The sequence below is a fragment of the Zeugodacus cucurbitae genome, chromosome 6, assembly GCF_028554725.1.
Source record: "Zeugodacus cucurbitae isolate PBARC_wt_2022May chromosome 6, idZeuCucr1.2, whole genome shotgun sequence".
Taxonomy (NCBI): Eukaryota; Metazoa; Arthropoda; class Insecta; order Diptera; family Tephritidae; genus Zeugodacus; species Zeugodacus cucurbitae.
In genome coordinates this window covers 70,032,362-70,056,799 of record NC_071671.1, presented here as the reverse complement: position 1 = coordinate 70,056,799, position 24,438 = coordinate 70,032,362, and the positions used below count along the sequence as shown (strand labels likewise).

General features: G+C 36.6%; 2 protein-coding genes across 3 annotated transcripts in view; both read left to right on the top strand.

Annotated features, from left to right (window-relative positions):
• The first annotated feature begins 646 nt into the window (after positions 1-646).
• LOC105221226 (actin-2, muscle-specific) lies at positions 647-3,398 on the top strand. Its single transcript, XM_011198017.3, has 2 exons — positions 647-809; positions 1,795-3,398. The coding sequence occupies exons 1-2, from the start codon at positions 770-772 to the stop codon at positions 2,883-2,885; spliced, it is 1,131 nt and encodes a 376-aa protein (XP_011196319.1). The 5' UTR covers positions 647-769; the 3' UTR covers positions 2,886-3,398.
• Positions 3,399-3,730: 332 nt separating this feature from the next.
• Positions 3,731-24,438, top strand: part of LOC105221225 (uncharacterized) — an 86,389-nt gene continuing 65,681 nt past the window's right edge. The window contains exon 1 of one of the 2 annotated variants that reach the window (XM_054232963.1): positions 3,731-4,026. The gene's annotated coding sequence lies outside the window, so the exon portion shown is untranslated. Of the gene's footprint in view, positions 4,161-24,438 lie in introns of both variants that reach the window. The other variant, XM_011198016.3, reaches the window with a different exon arrangement.

The window sequence follows — 24,438 nt, the reverse complement described above, 5'->3', positions numbered from 1 at the left end:
GCGTTGTAGCGTTGACGCGGCTGCCTTGCCTTATACGGCGCTTTTGGAGCGCCTTCAGTGGAGAGCCGAACCAATTACCATGAAATATGCACACACTCTCCCACAATCATACGCGATCATGCCGAACGACAACGAACGAACGGCAAGCGAGCGCACATACACACGAAGTAATCGTGACGGCACAATAGCTTCGCCAACAAGCCAATACATACCTGGACACCCACACACACACGAACGAAAAACATGTACCGTGCCGAGTGGGGGTGCCATAGTGCGCAGGAGCACGATCGGTATTGCTAACTCGCTCGGGTGCGCGCACTTCGTTTGCCATCCAGCATCACAGCTACCAAGGCGTACATGTGTTTGTGTGCCGCCGATGACGGTGAGCGCGGTGTGATCCGTCTATTTTTAGTGGCGTTGAAAAATCGTAAACACAGCGTATTCCTCGCGTCATTCGTTGGTGTTGGTGTTGCTGCTAAGGCAAAGCACCTGTGTGTGTGTGGCGGTGTGCGGCGGTGTATCGTGTATGCTGAGTTGCGGCGGGTGTTGGCGGCGCGGGGCGACTAACGATCGATGTTGCCGAAGAACTTTTTTGGATTTCCTAAACGACGAAGATGAAAAGTGTAATTTTATGTTGATTGGTATAAAACCGACTGGTAGTAGCCAAGGCACTTTAGTCAGTGAGTAGTGTTCCAAAGCGTACACATTTGCCATATTATTTGATTATTTCTTCTTGCTCGTGGTTTTTTAAACACAAAACTCAAACAAAATGTGTGACGATGAGGTTGCTGCTTTGGTCGTTGATAATGGTGCGTTAACAATGGATATTAGCTGTGCACACTGTTGTTGGTTGATTGGTTGGGTGAATCTACCCAATCCACCAGCACCAAAGCACAAACAATTGGACTACAGTTTGAAGGATTTACGACGGCAGGAGGCGAAGATACGAGAATGGTGTAGTGAAAAGTGAACTTATCAGCAGTAGTATGAAATCGAAAAGGACAAGCAGAAAGAGCAATCACAAAAAAATATTTATCAAATCTCCAGTGATTTAGGACAAAACATAGTCACAGAAATAACTAGTCACAAAACAAATAGGGCGTTGGCATTGACCAGCATTGCATAGTGTGTTCAGTGAGACCCCCACTGTGGGATCGTGCTTTATTTTAGTTGAACTATACCAGTTCTCCATTAAACTTCATTGAAATGTGGTAATAATACCAACAAGTTGTAGCAAAGAATGGCAGGCAAAAGGAGGCAAAGCAAAGCATCGAATAAAGTGTTAGTAAAGCAGATGTTCTATATAATTTGAGTAACGCTAAATATATATTTGAATGAAATCAAAATTTAGATAATTGAAAAGATTAAATATTTAAAAAATTAATACATTGAATTAGTTAAAAAATTTCACATTTGTTACTAAAAATAACAGCACTTAGCGAATTGCAAACAGATGACACATTTATTAATCAGAACAATAATAGCATAACTAAGAACTTCAAAAAACAGTATTAAATGTAGGGCGATTAAATATAGATTTGTATTTTCCCAAATAGAAAGATTTCGGAACGCGTATTTTTTAAAAATACATTTTGTGAGGTTAGATTACTACATTTTGAGGCCACTTTCATGTTAGTCCCTATGACATAGGGGCTTAGTTTTGAGGCGCTGTCACGTTCACTTCTACCGCACGTTACTTCGTTTCCCGTAGCCCGTTTTCCTACGACAAACAACATTTGGCGAAAGCATGGTGAAACTCTTACTAACGGTCGGTTTGTATTTTTCATTTTTTAGGCTCCGGCATGTGCAAGGCCGGTTTCGCCGGTGATGATGCGCCCCGTGCCGTCTTCCCCTCAATTGTAGGTCGCCCACGCCATCAAGGTGTGATGGTTGGTATGGGACAAAAGGACTCGTACGTCGGTGATGAAGCTCAATCCAAGAGAGGTATCTTGACCCTCAAGTACCCCATTGAGCACGGTATCATCACCAACTGGGATGATATGGAAAAGATCTGGCATCACACTTTCTACAATGAATTGCGTGTAGCCCCAGAGGAGCACCCAGTCTTGTTGACTGAAGCCCCATTGAACCCAAAGGCTAACCGTGAGAAGATGACCCAAATCATGTTTGAAACCTTCAACTCCCCAGCCATGTATGTCGCCATCCAGGCTGTCCTCTCCCTGTACGCTTCCGGTCGTACCACCGGTATCGTTTTGGATTCTGGTGATGGTGTCTCCCACACCGTCCCAATCTATGAAGGTTATGCCTTGCCCCATGCCATCCTCCGTTTGGATTTGGCTGGTCGCGATTTGACCGACTACTTGATGAAGATCTTGACTGAACGTGGCTACTCTTTCACCACCACCGCTGAGCGTGAAATCGTCCGTGATATTAAGGAGAAATTGTGCTATGTCGCTTTGGACTTCGAACAAGAAATGGCTACCGCCGCTGCCTCCACCTCCCTGGAGAAGTCTTATGAACTTCCCGATGGTCAAGTGATCACCATCGGTAATGAACGTTTCCGTTGCCCAGAATCCCTCTTCCAACCTTCATTCTTGGGTATGGAATCCAGCGGTATCCACGAAACCGTCTACAACTCAATCATGAAGTGCGATGTTGATATCCGTAAGGACTTGTACGCCAACATTGTCATGTCTGGTGGCACCACCATGTACCCAGGTATTGCTGATCGTATGCAAAAGGAAATCACCGCCTTGGCCCCATCCACCATCAAGATCAAGATCATTGCCCCACCAGAGCGCAAATACTCCGTATGGATCGGTGGTTCCATCTTGGCTTCCCTCTCCACCTTCCAACAGATGTGGATCTCCAAGGAAGAATACGACGAATCCGGCCCCGGCATTGTCCACCGCAAGTGCTTCTAAGCAGTTACTTCTACCAGCTAGTAATACGCTTTTACGTGTTCGCGCTGATGTGGCTATTGCATTGTTCTACGCAATATTGTGTCTTATGATGCACTATCACCACATTAGCTATAACAACAACAACATGCCTTCAGAGATGCCCGCCCATTCGTTTATTTATTTATTTGCATAAATGTTGTCAATACCAACCAATGGTTAACTGGTTCCAGATCGCAAATTCAAAAAACGGACTGAACAACTCACATGATGTAAAAACAACAAAACAACAACCAACAACAAATGAACCAGATTTATGTTTTATGTTCGTCATTTAACAACTTTACCGTTTCTAAATATGTTTCGTTTCATTTCGATTAACTGTTGATTTTGCTTATAGTTTTATGAAAGCATAATGAACGCATTATTGTTTTAAGGGTATTTTTGCCACATGTAAAATAATGTAATGATTTCTTATGTAATTAAATTAAAACAATTTATAATTATTTATAAATAAAACGACTTTTTTAGACTTAATTTTCCATATCAATGACTTTATAGCAGAGTTATGGTCAAACAACAAAGGGGGGGTTGAGGGACCGAGGGATCAGGCACAGCACTCATCACATATGGGGTTGGCTCTCTCCAATTGTCCATTCATTCATGTTGTTGTCTTTATTTTTGTAGCGCCAAAAAGAAGCATTGATAGCAATGGAATCATTGAAAATATTTGGATCCCTCCACTCTTCCACCACCCCCACAATTGTTTCGAAAGCACCGATCATATTTCCATGCGCAAGCTCCACGCATCCCGCCCACACCCACCTCCCCCTCCACTCGCTTTTTCATAATAAACGAGCTTTCGTAGTGTTGCATAACAGCTTCGGGCATTGTTTGGTAATCTTGTACGAATATAAAATTTGTATATATACTATAGATCCGAGTAAAAATATTGCTTAGCGGTTGGCTATTTTTGGAAGCCAAAACGTTGCGTTGGAACACAATCGAGTAGCTGGTGCTCGTAACACGGCCAGCAGGTGCCAGCGAGGCCAACGTCGGAAAAGCTCTCTTGCGTACATACATCAATGGGATTGCGTTAGCAGAAACACCACACAGTTATTGGGGTTAGCAGCTTTTGTATTGGGGGCTGCTGGTATTTGCTGCGGTACGTACAAGTATTTATGGAAATGACATGATTATTTATTTTTACCTCGCCTAATCGGTTCGGGTTCATATATGTGCTCGTTGCTCGCGCTTCGATCGGCCGAGAGTTGAAAAGCAAAGGATTTACATAGAAAGGTATGCATACATAAATGTAGAAGCACATATTTATATATTTTAAATTTATTGTTCCGCAGTTGGTATTGCGTTGTGTACTCGAATTTCTCGAATTTCCACACACAAATATGCGCGTATACATACATATTTTTGTTTCGATATCATTTGTTATTATTAGACGCTATTTTGATCACGAAGTATTGCTAGCATATATCAGAGCACGCATGAACAGTTTTTCGGTAATCAATACAAATTCCAATAATATTCGAAACGGAATTGAAATTTAAAAGCAAATTGTTTGGAAATAGCTTCTGGGATACTTTATAACAGAAGATATTTTTATTTAATACATTTCCCTCTTATATTTCATATAATCTGGCAATATGAACAATAAATCATTCACTAAATATCTAGTTAAGAAATTGTAATCGAATATTATTTGATTTTTTTTTTATTAAATTACAAAAACAACTTGTATAGTGAATTTGTCGATATAGAAAAATAACTAAATTGTATTTTATAAAAATCTTTAGGGCCAATTATGGATTCCCAGATGACGTTCGATGAGTTATTGAGGGGTCTGACTGATTTTTGTGATCCTTCCCATATCAGACACACACTCGGTCGTAGAACAATGCCAGTCAAGGTATGTTCTCTACAAGAGAAGTTGTCTACGGTAATCTTAAAGTTTACTTCAATCAGATCGGAATCTATCGAATTATATTTACCCTACTTTATGTTTACTGGCTTTAAAACATTTAGTTCTCACCAGCATAAATAAGCAGTTATTTCAGAACAGATTAAAAATTTTCAAAAGCTTTCCTTTCGCAAAAAATGTCCAAGTCGAAAATGCTTTAAGGGGTTACATGGGTGAAAAAAGATGCTTCCGCGTTGTCAGTATAACTCCTGACAGGATCATCCAAAATGAAAAAAAAAAACAAAAATAAGTGTTTTAGGTAAGACATAATCTCGTGCTTGAACGAAGGAAAGACAAAAAAAGTGAATATTGGAATTTTGGCAGAAATTTTTCCAAAAAAAAAATAAAAATTTCGTTCAAATTTACTTGACATTTTGTTTTTTTTTTTAAATAGTTGTAATTGAAAAAAAGTAAAATTCTTCGTTCAAGCACGAGTAAATTGTATCTGAAATACCTGTTCAAAATTTTATCAAGATCGGTTGAGTAGTTGACTTGAAAACTTAGGACAATATTCTTGAGATGTTGGAGAAATAATAAGCCAAAAAACAAAAAAACGATTTTTTTAATTCCACGAAACCCCTTAAAAGCTATTTACCATCAGTGACCCATATTTCACCCTAAACTAAAAACTGTACGAAAAAAGTATTTAACAAAAAAGACCTTGAAACACTTAGATCTTACAGTCAGCGGCTAATTTTTTAAAGAGACCACGCGTCAGCATCAAGACATTACCCACTTTCCTTGACCCAAAAGACACAAAGCTACTTAGTACATACATAGATGCTAGACTCATTTATTATTTTTCGTCTGCCAATATTTTAATTACTTATCAATTCTGCGGCTTCGTCGCTCACATTTATTGCTTAGCAGTACATATTCATATATGTATGAAAGTATTTTTCTATTATTCAAATATATAATAAATATTTTTCTCTATATTTAGATAGCATTCATTTTTGAGTCGAACGTCATACATTACAAAACTATAATCATGTACATATAGTTATACTCAAATAAAATTACCGCAATATTTTCGGTGCATTTAAGCACTCTTCCTCGAATATTAAAAGGTCGTTAATTCATTTTGCTCACTGCATTTTGTTGAATGAGCATGCATCGTAATTTGTTAGCGCATGTTTGTTGCTTTCACTGTGGCAATTTGTAAGTGTTAGCCCAAGACGATTTATCAGCAGATGCATTTGGCTAAAAAGAAAACAATCTGAAGAATATGCATATGTGCATTATTTCGTCAAAAGCGCATTTGTGCGATACAAATTATCAACTAAATGACGTGTTAAACGCGAGAGGAATGTCGCTCATTCAACTCAATCGAGGTTAAGGCATTTTGTTCTTGTAAAGGAGGTTTTTGGCCACCTGCCAGGTGTTGTAAATGCCATTTGCAATTAGTTTCTGGTTGTGATTTGGTTTGACAAATTTCTGCGATAACTCAAAAGAAATTCAAAACTTTCAGCGAGTGAAAATAGAAAAAAATTGATAAATCTTAATTTAAATGTAGTTTGCATAATGAAAATATTACTTAAGTACGTAAATGGTTAATTATTTTTCAGAATCATTTCATATATACAAATATATAATATTAAATCATAAATCTGTCAATAATTTCATATAAGCCCCCAAATTTAACATAAATTTAGGCGTTTGTATGTATCATGTGGACTCCCCACGTCCTTATTATTCAGGCATATGGTCAATTAGTACCCGTCGCCTTGAATATTCGACAAAGCTTTCCACGTCATTACAGTGTCCACACACACATATTTATATTCATATCTACGCATACGTATGCGGCTGCACGTCTCAGCACACAACTCAAAAGGCTTGAAGTGAATTTTTAGAAATCAGACTCTCCATTGTTTTCACATCAATTACCATCGATGAAGTGATTGTCGCTTGAATGCTCAAGTGCCAACTAGCCAAATTGGCGGGTGTACTGCTGACACACACAAATACATACATATGCACACTTGTATTCGTGCTTGTAGCTTCCCAGTGAAATAAACTAGTTGTTCACTACTTTGGAACTACAGCGAACCGCTTAACTGACTCGTCTACTTTTATACTACCATACTAAGAATAAGTATTTTTATGTATTACTAGAAAGAAACCAATCGCATACAAATATGAAACTCATGCATAATTGTATAGAAAAATTTATATTCTCTGAAATTTTTTTATTTGAGATATATTGAGGTGTGTTCAAAAAATAATGGGAATTTGTTATTTTTTTAGTATTTATTATTTGGCTGGCTTATACCAGGCACTTCTTCCAATCATCGAAATTGATGAAACCCAGATGATTTCTGAAAAGACCAGTTCTAATCAAGAAACTCTGACTTTATCTTTAGTTATCTTTCTTGACTAGTTTGGTGTTTCACTGCTGGGTTGTTACAGAAAGAATCCACCCTTCTTCTTCATGATTTTTGTGTGTTTTATGATTTCATTAATTTTTCACAATTAAACTCATCTCTTTTGGATGCAATGCAAAAAAATGTCCCGTTATAATTGTTTAATGAAATGTAAAGTCACACCCGCATAAAATCTGGTATAATGAGTTATATTAAATTTGATTATTAACAAGTAAGGAAGGGCTAAGTTCGGGTGTAACCGAACATTTTATACTCTCGCAATTTATTTATTTAACTTAATTAATATTATATAATACACACTTTGACCCACATATTCGTCATATATATTATATAAAGTCCATTGAAAGTTGGAAACCATAATATTAGGTTAGAAGCACCGAGGTCCTCATGTTCGATATATGAAAACATATGGTCCGATTTTGGCGATTTTTAGAATGGTTCAAAGTTCTGCACCGATATCTTCACTAGTGCTTACTTTATATATTGTAATGTAAACGATTCAGATCGTCTTCAAAGTTCTGGTATATAGGAAGTAGACGTGGTTGTGAAGCGATTTGACTTTGGATGTAAGGAAACTATTATAAACCAAGTTTCATTGAAATCTGTTGAGTAGTTCCTGAGATATGGTTTTTGACCCATAAGTGGGCGACGCCACGCCCATTTTCCATTTTGTAAAGAAATCTGAGTGCAGCTTTCATCTGCCATTTCTTATGTGAAATTTAGTGTTTCTGACGTTTTTCGTTAGTGAGTTAACCCACTTTTTGTAATTTTCAACCCAACTTTTGCATGGGAGGTGGGCGTGGTTATGATCTGATTTCTTTCATTTTTGGACCGTATTAGGAAGTGGCTAAAAAAACGACTGCAGCAAGTTTGGTTTATATAGCTCTATACATTACATCCAAATATGCCCCTTCATAGTGCGATCCTTCATACCAAATTTTATTTCCATAGCTTTATTTATGGCTTAGTTATGGCACTTTATGTGATTTCGGTTTTCGCCATTTTGTGGGCGTGGCAGTGGTCCGATTTTGCTCATTTTCGAAACCTTCCTATGGTCGTTACTCGTAACTCGTTTAGTTTTGGGTGTTACAAACATTTGTTACGAGAGTATAAAAAATGGGACTCATTAAAAGTTTATTGAAATAAAACTTTGCATGAGTTGGTATTTTCAAAAATTTTCATTCATCGATTTTTCGACTTCATTATATTAGTCATCAAAGCGATTTGGGAAAGTATACAAGTTACCTTCTTTGAGCTAATAAACCAAAATCGAGTGTCAATAGAACAAAGAAATATTTGGCAAATTATATTCAAATAAATATTTGGTCTAAAATCACTCGCCTCTCACACACATACACTTGTAATTCCAATGATTGTACGAAAAAAACGAGTTAATTCGCCTTTAATTTGAATGATTCCGATTTTTGACAAGCGTAACGAAGCGTTCACAATTTGCGTTGAAAATTAAAATTCACTGCCTACGCGTTGCAGCCAAATAGCACATTGCAATGCGCTGTTACAACAACACAAAAGAGATCCCGTCGTCACCCTTGGAGCCGCATCGAAAAGGGATGATTGCTGTGTCGTTTGCATAACGGTGCTAACTTTTTGCAGGGGTTAAAAATTGATTGCAATTTATGCAATTTATGTGCAAATTTGTTTGAATAATAACGACAACAACAACAACAACAAAAGCAAGAAGAACCAACAACAAAGCCGGCACAGCATGAAAAATAATAAAATTAAGATAATCGCCAACTAATTGATTCTAATCGATAAAGTGGAAAGAGCCTTGCCGGCGATTATTATTTTTTCGATGGGTGGTGTTTGATGATGTAGAATTATGGAATATTCGGATAGGTAGTATGAAGCCTCATATGCATACAATTTTTTATAAATATATGGTTATGAATACATAAATCTTTTTTTTTTCTAATGAAAAAAATATAATAAATCTATCTTATTTGAGGCACGTTTATATATTTTTTGCAGATTTGATAAACTCTTAAACAACTTTAATATTTTAAAAATCCTTCATTCTTCATTTTCAAAATTTTTCAGATCTAGCTTAATTCAAATTTTTTTAAGGCTATGTGTGATTGGACTACATGTTCAATTTTAGTCAAATAAAAGTTAGTACGAGGTTTCTAATCAGAATTCAGTGTTAAATATCGAAACCACTCTTACAAATGTTATTCAAAATTGCCTACAATTCCTCGTCTTTGTAACTTCCAAAGTTTTCGATCAATTTCCTTATGAGTATTTATAATAATAGACCATATAATAAGACTCTATCTTACACTCTGATCTTTCACTTTTGCTTCTAAATAGGGTCTATAATAACAACAACTTTCGAAATCATTGCTTAGGTTAGGTCGGACTGTGCTCCAATATTCTTTTTCTTCTTCTTGACTGGCGTAGACACCGCTTACGTGGTTATAGCCGAGTCCACAACAGCGCGCCACGCATCTCGAGGCTGTTGCTTCCCAAACCCAATGCACAACCGCATAAGCGGGTTTCGACTTCTCACTTTAGATCGCCTTAAACGGATGTCTGTTGGCTCCCCAGAGGATACTTAGTCTAAGACCGGTGGTCGTGAGCTGCTTGAACCATACGCAAAAGAATCGTTACTGGCCACTCCCAAGTGGATGACAGTCAGAAACTTTCCTCACTTACGTGAACTTCTACATATGACTCCATCCTCCAGCTTCAATATTCGCCTTCGAAAAATAGACTTTATCTAACTATATATGTTATGTATATGTTGAAAATTCTGTTTCGGAAAGGTTCTCACACATATTTGAAGAGATAAAGAACGATGAAAGTTGAGTTTCCGAAGTGGACCAAATTTTGGTCTCAGTAGGACTCACGACACTGTAATATTTCTCAAAATTACACACTGATGTCACAGTTTATAGATAAATTTCAGGTTGACATAGAAATATCAAGGTACTTTTAGCACATATTCGAGAGCTCATAAAGTCCATACTTTTTAAACAAATTAATTTCTAAAATAATATATTTCCGCTGTGACTTAGAGTCAGCGAAGTGTTAAATTCGTGCTTAAGAGGATCCATTACCGACCAAATGAGGATAACAGTATACAAATATTTGACAAAGGAGCATTGTGTCGAGGCGTTCAGAACGATTCAAGTACTCATGGCACATACGTTCGTTTGTATGAATGAATGTATGAACGTAGCTAACCATAGTAGGCTTGGAAAACAGAGAAATCCAAGTAATTCTCAAGCGCACTCGAAATTTATTTCCATTTAATAAAAACATTCAAGTGTGTCTCACTTGAAAGAGCCAACAAATAAGAACAACAAATGAGTGCTCATGCTAGTAAAATAGCCAGCACAAAGCCGCAAATACGCTCGCAGTGCTGAGCTATGCTTAAACATATGTATGTACGTATGTATGTATGTATGCTGTGGGTGAAGTCACCGACTGCAACGGCTGTAGCACACTCGGGTGGTGGGTATTAACGCAAGTGGTCGGGACATGCGCACGCTAACGAAATGGAAATTGTGCGTAAACAAGCGGCAGGCTTGAAAGTGTTCCACACTTCAAGGACGAAAGTAGAAAGCAACAACAAAAAACACAAAAGACACAACAAAGCATGCATTGAAAGGATACTATTTTTGGCAAATTAGCGAACATTTAAAAATTAAATCAGCCGTGTAATTTGTTGTTTGTATGCAGCTTACCGAGCTGCTTCACATAAATATCTATAATTGCGACCAAATAAATCCCTACATTGTGCGTGTGTGTGAGCGGCGAAAGTACCGTAAGTGCTGTAAAGGTATGTTCAGTGAAAAGGTAAGAAATCAAAGGAAAAATGCTGTGAGAAGCGTTACATTTGTCACTTCGTGCAACACCTTGCCGACACGCACACACACACGAACTCACCTTTGTGTCATGTGTATTTGTTGCTGGTTGTTGGTTGTTGGTTGCTGGTGTATTTGCTGCTTGAAGCAGCTCATTAATGAGCATTTAAGTAACCTCTAAATAGCCGCATTATGCTACTAATTTAAAGGCAAATGAGTTTTTGGCTTTCTCACACGTGAGTGCCTCTTCGAGCCCATTGAAATGTAGAAGATATTCCATAAGCAGAGAATCAATTGTCATGGCAATGCTTACTCGTACGGGTAAAGTGTGTGAATGCTAATGGCTTTGAAGTGAGATATTTCGCACAATTGGTACGCTTCATGTGCTATATGTTTATGAATCGAATTGAATAGGTATTCTTAAATATGATTTCACATGTAGAAAATGACTGAGTCTAGTAAACTACGCAACTTAAGGTGCTGTGCAATCAAATAGCAATCCCTAGAATATAAGTTAAGCATTAGAATTTCACTTTACTGACACATTTTCCACTTTCTCTCTTCTTAAAAACCACTTAAATCAAATTAGCCCAATTTTTCATATTTCATATTCTCAAATATTACTATGAAATTAAAGATTCATTAGCATTAAATATGTTTATTGTCAATTCAATTCACCGCGTATGCTTCAAAAACTCACAATTTAAACCTCTTGCAACAATTATCAGATTACACCCTTCCAGTAGCCGTTTCTATTCAGACACCAAAAGTATCATTTTCATACAACCATATTGCACTCATCCACAATTGCTAATTATTGCTGTGATACCGAGATAAGCATATTATTAACCGCCGCACAATTTAAAACTCATAATCCATCAGCGATTTGCCGCTATAAATGTGGTGAAATTTACATATGAATAGTACCGGTGCATAGGAAAATGAGCATAGAAACATTTAAGCATAAAAAACAGCGACTCTAACCAAATTGAATTTTACATTTGTGTTTTTAGAGGTCTATTTGAGGTCTATAGGCATGTGTGCTCTCTATGAAACTGTCGAATAAATGTAATACATAGATTGTCAAGTACAATGAAGTTAGCAGTGACATGGATTATATTATCAATTTTAAACTAATAGGGTTGACATACTTTAGTGAAATATTTTCGGAAACTCTTACTTTAGCCTTACACTTACCCAAATTTTGCATTCTGCATTCATATTTAGTAAAATTCATAAAAAATAAGTAAAATATCTTAACAATTATGACTATATTTAATAAGGAGACTGTATTTTATAAATTTTTTAAGACTATTTTTTCTACAAACACACAATCTTCACTTTCTCAAAACTCCCACTTTAGTATTATACTCGTATATTTATTTAGTGTGAAATGGTCTATTGACTATATATTCTATAGTTTAAGGCAGTAGTCTGCTTTAGAAGCCGAAAAAACTTTACTATATTAAAACTTAAAAAACAATATTTATTATTAAAAAATATTGAAATTTTTTAAGGTTGTAAGTATTTTTCTGGAGCGCCTGGAGTCTGCACTTATAAATCGGTGTCTGTGATGGAGGTCGTGCGATGCATCTGAAACAGTCGAACCAAATTTTTTTTTTAATTTTTATAAGTTAATTTTCTTTATGAACTAAAAAAATACCGAAGAAGTTATAATATTCCAAATTTTTTCGAAGTTTGAAAAAAAATCACATTTCTAAGAAAAAATTGACTTTAAGTTGCAAAACAAGTAGTTTAAATAATACTTTTGTCGAACATTTTTAGTTCAAATAGAATATAATTTAATACTGAAGCTAGATCACTTTGGTTGTTTTTTCGATCGGACATATATTCTTTTTGCTAGCGCCGGCACCGTTTTCTAACACTTAATGAAAACTCGAGAAAACGCGCTTTAAAGTCTGCCTAAGCATTCGCACCTGTTCGACGCTCGGCCACTAAAACTGCTCTAACTTCGAAAATATGTCGAATTGGCCTCTGGAATTTTAAAGACATATTCTTGGATAGTTTTGGAAGAGATTTAAAACAAAACAAAAAAATCGATTTTTTGAAGCCTGTAAAGCAGCACTTAAGTTTCCTTTAAGGCTCTACTGACCAATATATGTATTTGGTAAACTTTTATCCATAAAATACATAGTTTTCATATCCCCGATTCGTTTGACATATTTATGATATTTAGAAATTATTTTCACATTTTTTTGTATCGTAAAAATCTATCAAATTTCCGACAAACACATTATTGCTGGTTTGGAAAAATATATTATAAAAATATTACGAAATCATATCCTGTGTATTTAAAAATCAATGATCAAGGATAATGAGAGCTCAAAGTAATTTTCTAATATGAAAAATCTTCTCATAAAAGTCATCAACAAGATTATGAGCTGAAATCGTATAAAATTTTTTCGGCACTCTTCAGCGTAAATATTAGAAATAGCTTCCTCTTTTGTTACACAAGTCAAATTTAACAAGAGATACGACAACTGGTGCTTATTTGAGACCTCTAATCTAAATCTAGCGAATCTGTCATGGATCTATCTACTATTTATGCTAACAGAAATACAGAATCATTAGAAATGTTGTAAAAACATTTTGGAGAGCGTGAAAGAAAGTTTTTTTTTTGAGAGATAGCACATTCTTTACTCCTGTGTGAATGGCTCAATACAACAAATGCTTCATAATTTTCCATGAGATACCAGATCTTAGTTCCACACAACAAGTTGCTTAAAATCCAAGCCAAATATATTTCAAGGAGCAGGGTGTAATTTCAAATTATCACTATTGGAATTAAATGACACAATTCCATTTTGTTAGGAGTTTCTAAGTAGTTTTTCGCGCACACAAACTGTGAATTCTAACAGCTGTTTTGAATGCACTTAACGGCATTAAGTAAATCATTTTCCTGTTATTTATTTATTTTTGTTGTTTGCAATTAACTATGATACGGGCAGGTTGGTGTTTGCTTGAAAATTCGGGGTCATAATTCCACATAGTTTCGGAAGTAAACAAGCATGCAAAGTAGCTATCAGACTCAATGGCACAGTGAGCATATCGCACCTGGCTGTCATGTCACTTAGTCATACAAATAACAGCAAATACAACAAATAGTCATATGTATATATGTATCTTCATATATGCCACGCATACCTTTTCGACATAGCCTGCAACCCTATTTTGTTGAATGTGAACATTCATAGCGGTACGTAATACTCGACGTTCCTATGTGTGCATTGAAATTAGTGTCTGTGTATGTGTGTGAGTGCTTGCTTGCTCGCATTTGATTTTAATTTAATTTCCGTAACTTTGTCTCAATTTGTTTGCATTTAAATACTGTCATTTTGGGGCGGAAACATCCACACGCAAGCAACAACACACACACACATGCACTCATATGTAGATGACTCTGTTGATAGACTAGTTCCCAAGGATATAGTTTCTGTATAAATATTTACATAGAGGAGCACACACACACACATACACACACCTTTGCTCCTGAGCAAGGCCTACCGTTAGCGCTGGTTCGCTTTGGTCGCATATCACTTCAACACCTTACAACTCGCTCGCCGCCCCTGCCTTGAGTCCTTTTCCGTTGTTGGCAAGCCTTGCGCTCGAACGATTTGCTGTTGTAGTTGCGACATCGCGTGCATTGTTGCTTCAGTCTGTGTTGCACTATCAAGTTTATTGATTTAATTACCGAGCTCGCACATTCGCCCGGCCGCCTGACAGGTGTTGCAGCAAGACTTATGTTGCTAATGTAAATTAATTGCTTTTATTGCCAGTTACCATTGTCGCCAGTTTTATTTATTATAAGCATTCCGCTGTCTATGGAATCTATGGTTGTTATGTCGCGTTGTCAAGGCTGAGAATTTCATTTCCATAAATTCGCATTGTCGTTATAATTATAGAATTTTTACAATTTTCTACTATATTTAGCAGCAATTAAATATGAACTGATACTTTTTTGTTTAAATAATTATTTTATTGATTTATATTATAGTTAAAAATGCCTTCTAATTCTAAATTGAAACCAGTGAAGAGAACAGCAATACATCCTTTTGCTCACCCTATAAGTAGTAAGCATCTACTACGCAAATAAAGAGATTTTGTTTTATAAACCTAGTCAGAAGTTCTACAAGATGCGTTAAAAAAATAACGGTAATTTTCGTTTTTTCTTTAAGTACCCATCTTCCGCTCTCGAAGCACTTCTCAAACTCCATTTCATCTATGCTTATAAAACGACGGCCCTTTAAAGTTCTTACATGGAGGCTGGAGCAACGTTACAGTATTGTTTTTGGACACGAATTCACGAACCAGCAACGAAGTGTGAACTTTTACCAAACGAAAATCGACAAGCCGCCAGCTATTCGGAGGTAGTTCCATGATCTCGAAATAATCTTTCTGAAAAAATTGTAGAACTACTTTATGGACCTCTAATATTACTGTATATATGTTGAAGAAATCGGCGTTTGTTTTGTCCGATTGACATTTATGTGTCATCTGTCATCTTATCTGACGAATTAAGAAATAACTATCAAACCAAATATATATATATATATATAAATGATATGTAATCATACCTGTCAAAATACAGTTAACAACTGACATTTGCATTTTCACTTTCCCCTCTTCATAAATCTAATCTTTCTTCTTCCACTTTTCTATTCATTTCCTTTTCACATATTAGCATCACTTGTATTTTCCTCACTCCACATCTATTAGCATTTTGAGACGCGCACTTATTGCAAATTTTTGATATTTTCCCCCCTGAAATACGCTTCCCATGCTTGCTGTCCCCTTCCGCGGCTCAGTCGCTGCCTTCGACGGCAATTATCTCGCTTGATTTAATAAACTCAATTGGCCTCTTAACCAAAATAAGTGCCTGCTAATCGTTTGCTCCGCACTCTTTTGGAAATCAACCGAACAACAACAGCAACAACAATGTGCGATTACCAACGCCAATGACAATGAAGAAGCAGCAAAGTCGAAAGGGCCGAGAACCGAAGAATGACGTCGGCGCAACTTTTTGTCTTCTCGCGCGCTTGGCAGCATTTGCTTCCGCTCCTTTTTACGCTCTTCTCAATCGCTTTGGTGTTACAAAAAAATGTTGTCACCAGTTCCATTGTGAAATCAATAAAAAGCCAACGGAATACATACATATACGCGAACGCCGAAGGAAAATCACCAAATGAGCTGGGAATTAAAGAAAATCGGAGAAAATGACAATTGCAAATTGCTGTGACACTCACTTGCCGCCTGCAAACAGCAGCCAATTTGATTTGCTCAAGTGCCGAAGAGGAGGTGAGGAGTGCTAGCGGTGATGGTGGCGGTTGCGCGCCTCATTGTCCTCGGCCGGAAATAGGAAGCGCACAGAAAATTGCAAAGTTTGAGCAATGAATTTCATTTCAATTCATTTTATTACATTTATTTGCCCCCCACCCCCATGGCTTACGCGGCCGCTTCGTTTATTCCATTCGTTGCGCTTTTAATGTGGCAAATTAATTTCATTTCATTGAATGCGACGAACCGCAGCAGAGGTGGGGAATGTGGCGCGAAGACGTTGCGACAAGTTGTGGTGCAGAGAGTGCGAAGTGGGTGAGAGGCTGTGAAAGTGGGGCGCGACGCTCGAAGATGTCGAATGGTTGCCACCTTTTATGCGCCGATTAAAATAAATGCGAATTTCCGGCGACCCGAATTGCCCGCTGACAATTGGTTTTGTTAATGTTTTGTACTATTTTCACTTCTTCTAAATGCATATTCGTACATACTCGTACATAAAATTCTCGGATTTGTCGAATTTTGTTATGCTCTTTGTTGCTCTACTTTCACAGTGGATTGTAATTTTATTTGTTGAAAATTGCAATAAGTGAAAATCTGTTGATGCAAATGATTGCATAAATTAGGCGCTGTTTTTGGGAAATGCGTCTCGTGTTCGTGCCGGATGTGCGCGGAAATAATTAGTGAATTTTTATGGCTATTCCTATATTTGTAGAATTTTCTTAAAACCAGAAACATGAATGGGATACTGAAAACCGAATCCATATGCATTTTCAAAAATGCTTTATGGGTATGGGTATTTTTTTATTGTGTAGAACTTTAAATTATTTATAAATGAAATTATAAATTATCCATTTGATCCAAAACCATTTTGCCATCCTTCGGGAAAGAGATTGATTCCATGCTCATAAAATACCATCCATTCTGTCTTTAATATATAATATTTCTGATTCTACAGATACATAAGAATTCCTCTCGACAAGTGGCCACATCGGCTAGCTTGAAAAAATTCCAGTCGAGAATCCCAATTTTCGACCAACTCTCCAACTCATACTACACCAAATTAAGTCTTGGAGTTACGACAATCACATTCGGTGGGAAAGTTGCACTTCAACAACTTCCACTAAGAGATACCATACTTCATATGATGAATTCTTCGAAGCAAAGGACGTCTTCCAAAATAATGTAGAAAACATAAAAATTAGACTTCGAATATGTGGGAAATGTCTCTCTAAATTAAGCTAAATCTATCAATAGCTTTACCGGAAGATAATATTGCAGATTTAATAGATTCCGAAAGACTTTAAGCCATATATTTCGATCAGAAATATTAAAATACACCCGAATTCATTCTTCCTTACTTCTTATAAAATTTGATAAGTGAAACATTTTCCGTTAATGTGATAGATTAACATCACTTTATTCATTAAATTGAGAGCTAGCCTTATATAAAACCTCTAGGTAGGTATGCCTTTTGGATCAATCATTCTTCAATAAAACGAAGAAAATTAAACCAAATTGTGCTCAAATTCCTATTTTTTTTCCTTTTCTGACTTGAAACCCTTATTATCACGAAATTAAATCTAGCAGAAATGCCACTTTAGCAATTATTAGTTCATTTAGCGTAAAATCCGCAACACACCACCACACCATTACGAAGCGACTCAGAGAAGCGGTCACCAAAGGACATTGCTATTTTTTTAATCACATGTCCAGCTTAATGTTGCAGATAAGAATTGCGAATTATTTACAGCCAATAAAATGACAGAACCGGCAACTATGGCAGCGGTCCAAGGAAAAGTATCAAATGTGTCTCTTGATCTCGATCAGCTGCTGCAATAACAACAAATAAAAGCAACGCAGCGATTTGTGGAGATTTTCGAAGCGACGCTCACCACAGACTACTGCAATGCAATCCACACCCATTTTTTCCATTTCATTTACAACAACAATAACGAAATGCTTGCAGACAGCCGCTTGAGTTGTTAGCGATCGCGAAAGGTAGCAAACGGCACGGATCGGCATCTTTTGATTTTGTTTTGTTTTGGAAAAGGTGCACACTGTCAAAGTATCAGCTTACAGAACAGCGCCGCATTGCGCCACGTCTCAACTACCCTCCTCTCACATGCTCCGTTGTCTCAAACGGAAATCGGCATTTGTCTCTTTTACTTGAGCGTCTTCTGCTATGCGTCCATGAGTGTGTTTAAGTTGTTATTTTAAGCCACTTTAGAAATTGTTGCAATTTCGGATTGAGTTCTGCGGTGCTTCAACAATTGACGGCAATGTTTTCCTTGTCTGGTTGACTGGCAATTTGTATCGTTTAAGCAATAATAATCGGTTTCACTTTCTACTTTTTCTCTACTCGCTGAGGAAATGACATTCGATATGCCACTGCCTCTCTAATAGGCAAACAAATTGCCAACGGTTTTTTAAATTGCTTGTTGGTATTGTTATTCGGCGGCGAGATTTGTATCGTTGCTCTTAAAAGTAGGCTGTAATTATCTATCATATACGCCTGCATAAATATGGAGTGGTTTCTTTCAATTGATTTCATTTTAGTAATTTGCTTAAGAAAAAACAGTATTTCTTAAGTACAAAGCGCTTTTAACTATATTTATGAGACTAATATTAGTCAAAACATATTTCCATTATTTATCCTACCAAGCATTCTTATGGCTCTTGTATTAAGTATATATTTTATTATTAATCTATTATCCGTCCAATTTTTCAATGAAATGTGAATCAGCTCTGATCATATTTTCTTAGAAAAACTAAACATCGTTTATTTATTACCTTTCTCAGCTCCAAACGATCTCTAAACATCCGTCTTTTGATTGAAAATAAAACTTTTTGGAACATCCAGAAGATTCATTCCTTTTGTGGATCTATAAATACAATTAAGTATATCGTTCCAGTCGTTCACTGATGAAAGTCATTCTATGATTCTAAGTTATAATATGTTCCACAGCTCATTAAAATTCGAGATATCTTATGATGGATCATTTACAGTCTCTCTTCGGCAAGTTTTATAGCAAGAGATTTGACTGTGATTTTCCATTTCCTATAAACTAATTTTTCGCCATACATTGAATATACATATATATATAAGTATATTCATAAATATATAGTAAGTACTCAATAGAGAAGCTTGTGCAATGACGTATTCATGCTACCGACCATTGATGTTTCTCTCAAGCCTTCCACCATAACGGTATTATTCGCTGCGCATTCTCATTGCAAAACGTATCCTCTTTCGTAATGAATGTTTCATTCAAATGATGAAACAAGCCCGTAATTATTTCGTTGACAACTTTTTGATGAATTAAATAATTTTTAAGTGAGTTCCCACTTAACGCGCCTTCACACAGCCAAGTAGGACGAACAGCGCAACGGAAAACGAGTACATTTACAAATACCAGACACAAGTAAATATTCTATACAACAGACACACATTACACAAGTAATGAGCGAAACGTTACGAAATGAATGAAATCTGCTGTAAGCACCTTTTGAGCGGATTTAACTTGTTTAATTACCGCAGTATTCAGCGAAAATTCATGCGAGAATTGTGAAAAGACAGCGAAGATTTCAAATTATTTTGCTTTGCTCTGCAGTCATCAATGCAGTCACTGCCTTGAAACGAATAAAGATTTCATCCGCATTTTGTAATGAGTAAAAACAAGGAAATTAAATGGCGATTATTCATGTTCATGCTGTAGATTGTGAGTTATTAAAAATTTCATTTTTCATATTAAATACAAATTTCATTTAATTTGATACATTATTCATTCGTACTACCCTTTATGCTTTACGAATGTGCTCATACATGCGAGAGTTATGATTCAATTTTAATGCGCTCAAGTGCCCTCATGCAGTTCCATTGTACACGAGCGCATAGGCGTTGGCATATTTGAGAATAATGGGATCATTGAGTATAGTAATAGATATATAATGTATATACTAGGCATAGAGACTAAGGAGAAACAAGTAAGGAAGGACTAAGGGCATTTTATACACTCCCAATTTACTATGCAAATTAAGAACACAAAATTTGGCCATATATTCGACATAAAGTCCACTAAAGAACGTAAATCCTAATATACACTTGGGGCGGGGATAATTCATGAACTGATTTCACTAATTTTCACCACCAAGTTACATTCACTTAATTTGGTAAGATATCTCACATACTAACCGATATATACGATATAATATTGAAATGTCTAATATAAGGTATGGAGGAGCTAGGCGAAGATATGTCCCGATTTTGCCCACTTTTGGCACAGAGCAACATTATTAGAAGAAAAATATTCTTTCAGAATTTCTATAAAGTATCTGAGAGATTTACCAATGTTTGGTCCATATGTAATGGGATAATCATGTTCGATATTCGAGGACTTGAAAAGTTATACTCCGATATCGACAATTTTCAAATGAGAGATCGCCTGCGAAGCGGAAAAAAACATATTGGCTTAACTTCTATCAAATATATGTTTCCACCAAGACACAGGTTGTAGAAACTGGGCTTGGAAAGTGGGTTCTATCTATCTTCAAAAACCTGTATGGCACTTGAAAATAAAAGTGAATCCTTATGAAAACTAAAATAATCGCAAAATTTTGAGAATTAGTATTGTAATTGAATGAAATTAATATTACCCCCACCACCAATCACAACAACTACGCTACTGTTCGCGGAAATGAGCGCAATAGTATAAGTATTGTGACACATGAATGCCGACTGAGCCACTTGACGTGAATTTCAATGTTGATTACACATTTTAATAATCGAAAATATGGCAAAGAACGCACTAAATAATGAAGGAAGCCTCTTCAAGTGCCGCAAATACACCTTCTGTTACAAAAAGTGAAGAAAGAATCTAACAAATCCACGTTGTACGAGTATAAGAGTATGTGTGCAGACAGGGCAGCGGCAACCCTTCTTCCAATTCCGTGCAGCTTTTGACAAGAAGGAAGTGAGTGCATTATTGAGTGTGAGCACATTTGAGGCCACTTGATAAATTTCATATATTTGTAGCCCGCAGAGCGCATTCGTTTATTACATCACCTCTAATACACACACACACACACGTGAGAGTGCTTGCACGCAAATGTGCGTCCAATAACCAATAACTCACATTCGCACGAACATTCGGGAGCGCGTTACTCTGCAATTCTGTTGCTTTTCGACCTCCTGCAGCGCCTGTGGCATGACAGCCACTAGAGTGCCGATTCTTCAAATAAAACGCTGAGCTACTTGAACTTATTGAATTTTCGGCATTACCTTCGTATGCCGGCGCACTCTACCCCGCGCAGATGGTGCAATGGGCAGCAGATGCATACACGTATATCCAACAGCTCCAGTTCCACCACTCACCGCCTCGCCGATTGCATAGGAGCGCGAGTGTGAGTGTGTGTGTGTGTGCATAAACGCTTTGCAAGTTCATGTAGCCAATCGAAGTTTTGTGTATACAATTGTGGCCTTTACAACTTCCGCTACTTTGCGACCGCTAAAGGATATTTGAATGCCGCTGCTGCTCCTTTTGCCATTTTGCCAAAACGTCGCCATCTAGACTTCGTGCAAGAGCAAGTCGCGCTCACTCACTTGATTATTTGCTTATGGAATTTAATTTTGTCATCTTAGCGAAAATTGCGTTTTCTACAGCAGAATAAATGAAATCAGTTGGCGAAAACATACACTCACACACACACACACACGCATGTCCCATACAATCCTTGCATTCGGAATGTCATCAAAATGACTCCATCGACAATTCATACGAACAGCAAATACGCTTACGAATACTCATCGTCGGGTGTACAAATACATTTTGGCGAGTGTTAATATTTGAATTAACTGTAATATGACGTGACTCAAATATCAACACGTGATCACACTTAAGCGATGATTGTGTTAATCTGAGCACTGCTGCCGAGGGCGTGCATAGAAATGAATGCGCTCAAGAGTAGGAATATTAAATTTATTTTGTTACTCTTAAGAAAAGACTCTGTGGTATACGAGATCAAAACTATTTTAATAAAACTTTATGGTAGGTGATGTCTCATATATAAAAAAAACCTTTTAGGGAGAAAGTCTTATATACGAAGTATATAAAAATAACAGAAATTTTAATTTTTTGACGGTTTATTTTTCCGACTAAATTAATGCTTCAGAGTAATCCCCATTTGATATTATGCACTTGTGCCAGCGCTTCTTCCAATCGTCGAAACACTTCTCAAACTTGATTTTTGGGATAGCCTTTGGCTCTACGAATATAGGAGAATGTAAAACGACGGTCATTTAAGGTTCTCTTTATTTTTGTTCTTTCTAAGTTCCGGTGCAACCGAACATTTTATACTCTCGCAATTTAGTTCTATAGAGTTCTTCATGCTCGATATCCGGGGAATTGAAAAATTATAGTGCAATTTCGACAAATTTTCCACAAGTGAATTCAAAATTGAGTATATGGGAAGTAGACGTGGTTGTGAACCGATTTCGCCCGAGCAATTCATTAGATATGGGTTTTGACCCATAAGTGGGCGATGCTGCGCGCCTTTTCTATTTATTTTTAATCTGAGTGCAGCTGTCTTCTGCCATTTCTTTTGTAAAATTCAGTGTTTCTGGTGTTTTTCGTTAGAGAGTTAACGCACTATTTTTAATTTTCAACATATCCTTTGTATGGGAAAGGTCCAATTTCGCTCAATTTCGATACCAACCAACTATGATGCCAAGGAACATGGCCAAGTTTTATCAAGATATCTTAATTTTTACTCAAATTATCGCTTGCACAGACGAACGGACAGACAGACATCCGTCAACTCGTTACCCTGATCCCTTTGGAATACATATATAACTCTATTACAACCCACATGCATAAACACTTTTTCACCACGAGTTAAATGATCTCCTCGGATAGAATATACATATTTTCTTTACGTATGTAGACGAGTTAACTCGGATGCATAAACGGATTTAGAGTTAAGTTGAACGTCAAATCAGCTGATTTTTTGTGCCGGTGTATATTGTTTTGACAAATTGCATATACAGGGTTCCCGTAATGCCAATTTTTCGCTAAAAATTTAATTATTTACCAAAAATTCTATCAAAATTTATAATACCTGGCAGCCCTCAATTTAATTCAATTCAGAATTTACCTCGAGTAGAGTATTTGCCGTTTATGCTTATAGGCTTTACCCATGTAGAATATAACCGAGTAGAAATGAAGCATAAACGTAGTATATATCCAACTCTTTTATTTTTAGGTGTTACAAACAACCGTTATGTGATTATACTCTCATTCATTATACTCATTGTTTCGATAGTTAAGAAACCACACACTCTCTAATATAACTCCGAGTTCCCTCATATACAAATCAAAACATTTATGTACGAATATGTCTACCATACTAACAAATTTATGTGGATCCTATATTTTTAGAACTCTTCTAAATATTAAAATAAATATCTACAATATGAAAAATTGGGGCTTTATAGACTGCACATCTCTGCTGATATCCAATTTTTAATGAAGATTACTAATTTAATTCCCTTTCACCTCATCCTCATCACAAAAGCATTTTAAAGATAACTTCTAAACCTCTTCAAATATTGTAACGCAATTTTCGTCCTTTCGCTTCAGTTACCCAGCGTTGCTACTTTTACCTATTGATTCTTTAAGCTGCATTTTGAATCAATTTTTCCCAGAAATACTTAATCCTTTACGTAATTACAACGCATAAATATGTATGAAGTAGAAATACTTGCGATACTTGTAACTTTCACATTTCCTTATTTTATATCCTTTGCGTATCGCACATTCTCCAGCTGTGCGCTTGAGCCAGCAAGAGTGGCTGCCATCATTATCGACGAATATTTAATAATTCTGCTGTTCAACAATTAAATAAGACAGCATTGTATTTAACGCTGCGTGAGTCCTACATACTGGTTTCCGTCTGCTTTGTGCTCTCCTTTTCAAGCATTTCTCATATGGAAGTTGCAACATTGAATTTTAAACTTTACGCTTCACACGTCTTTCGCACATTTTTATACCTGGTGAGCCATATTGAAGTGTAATTTCGCAGTGCTTCACTGATTT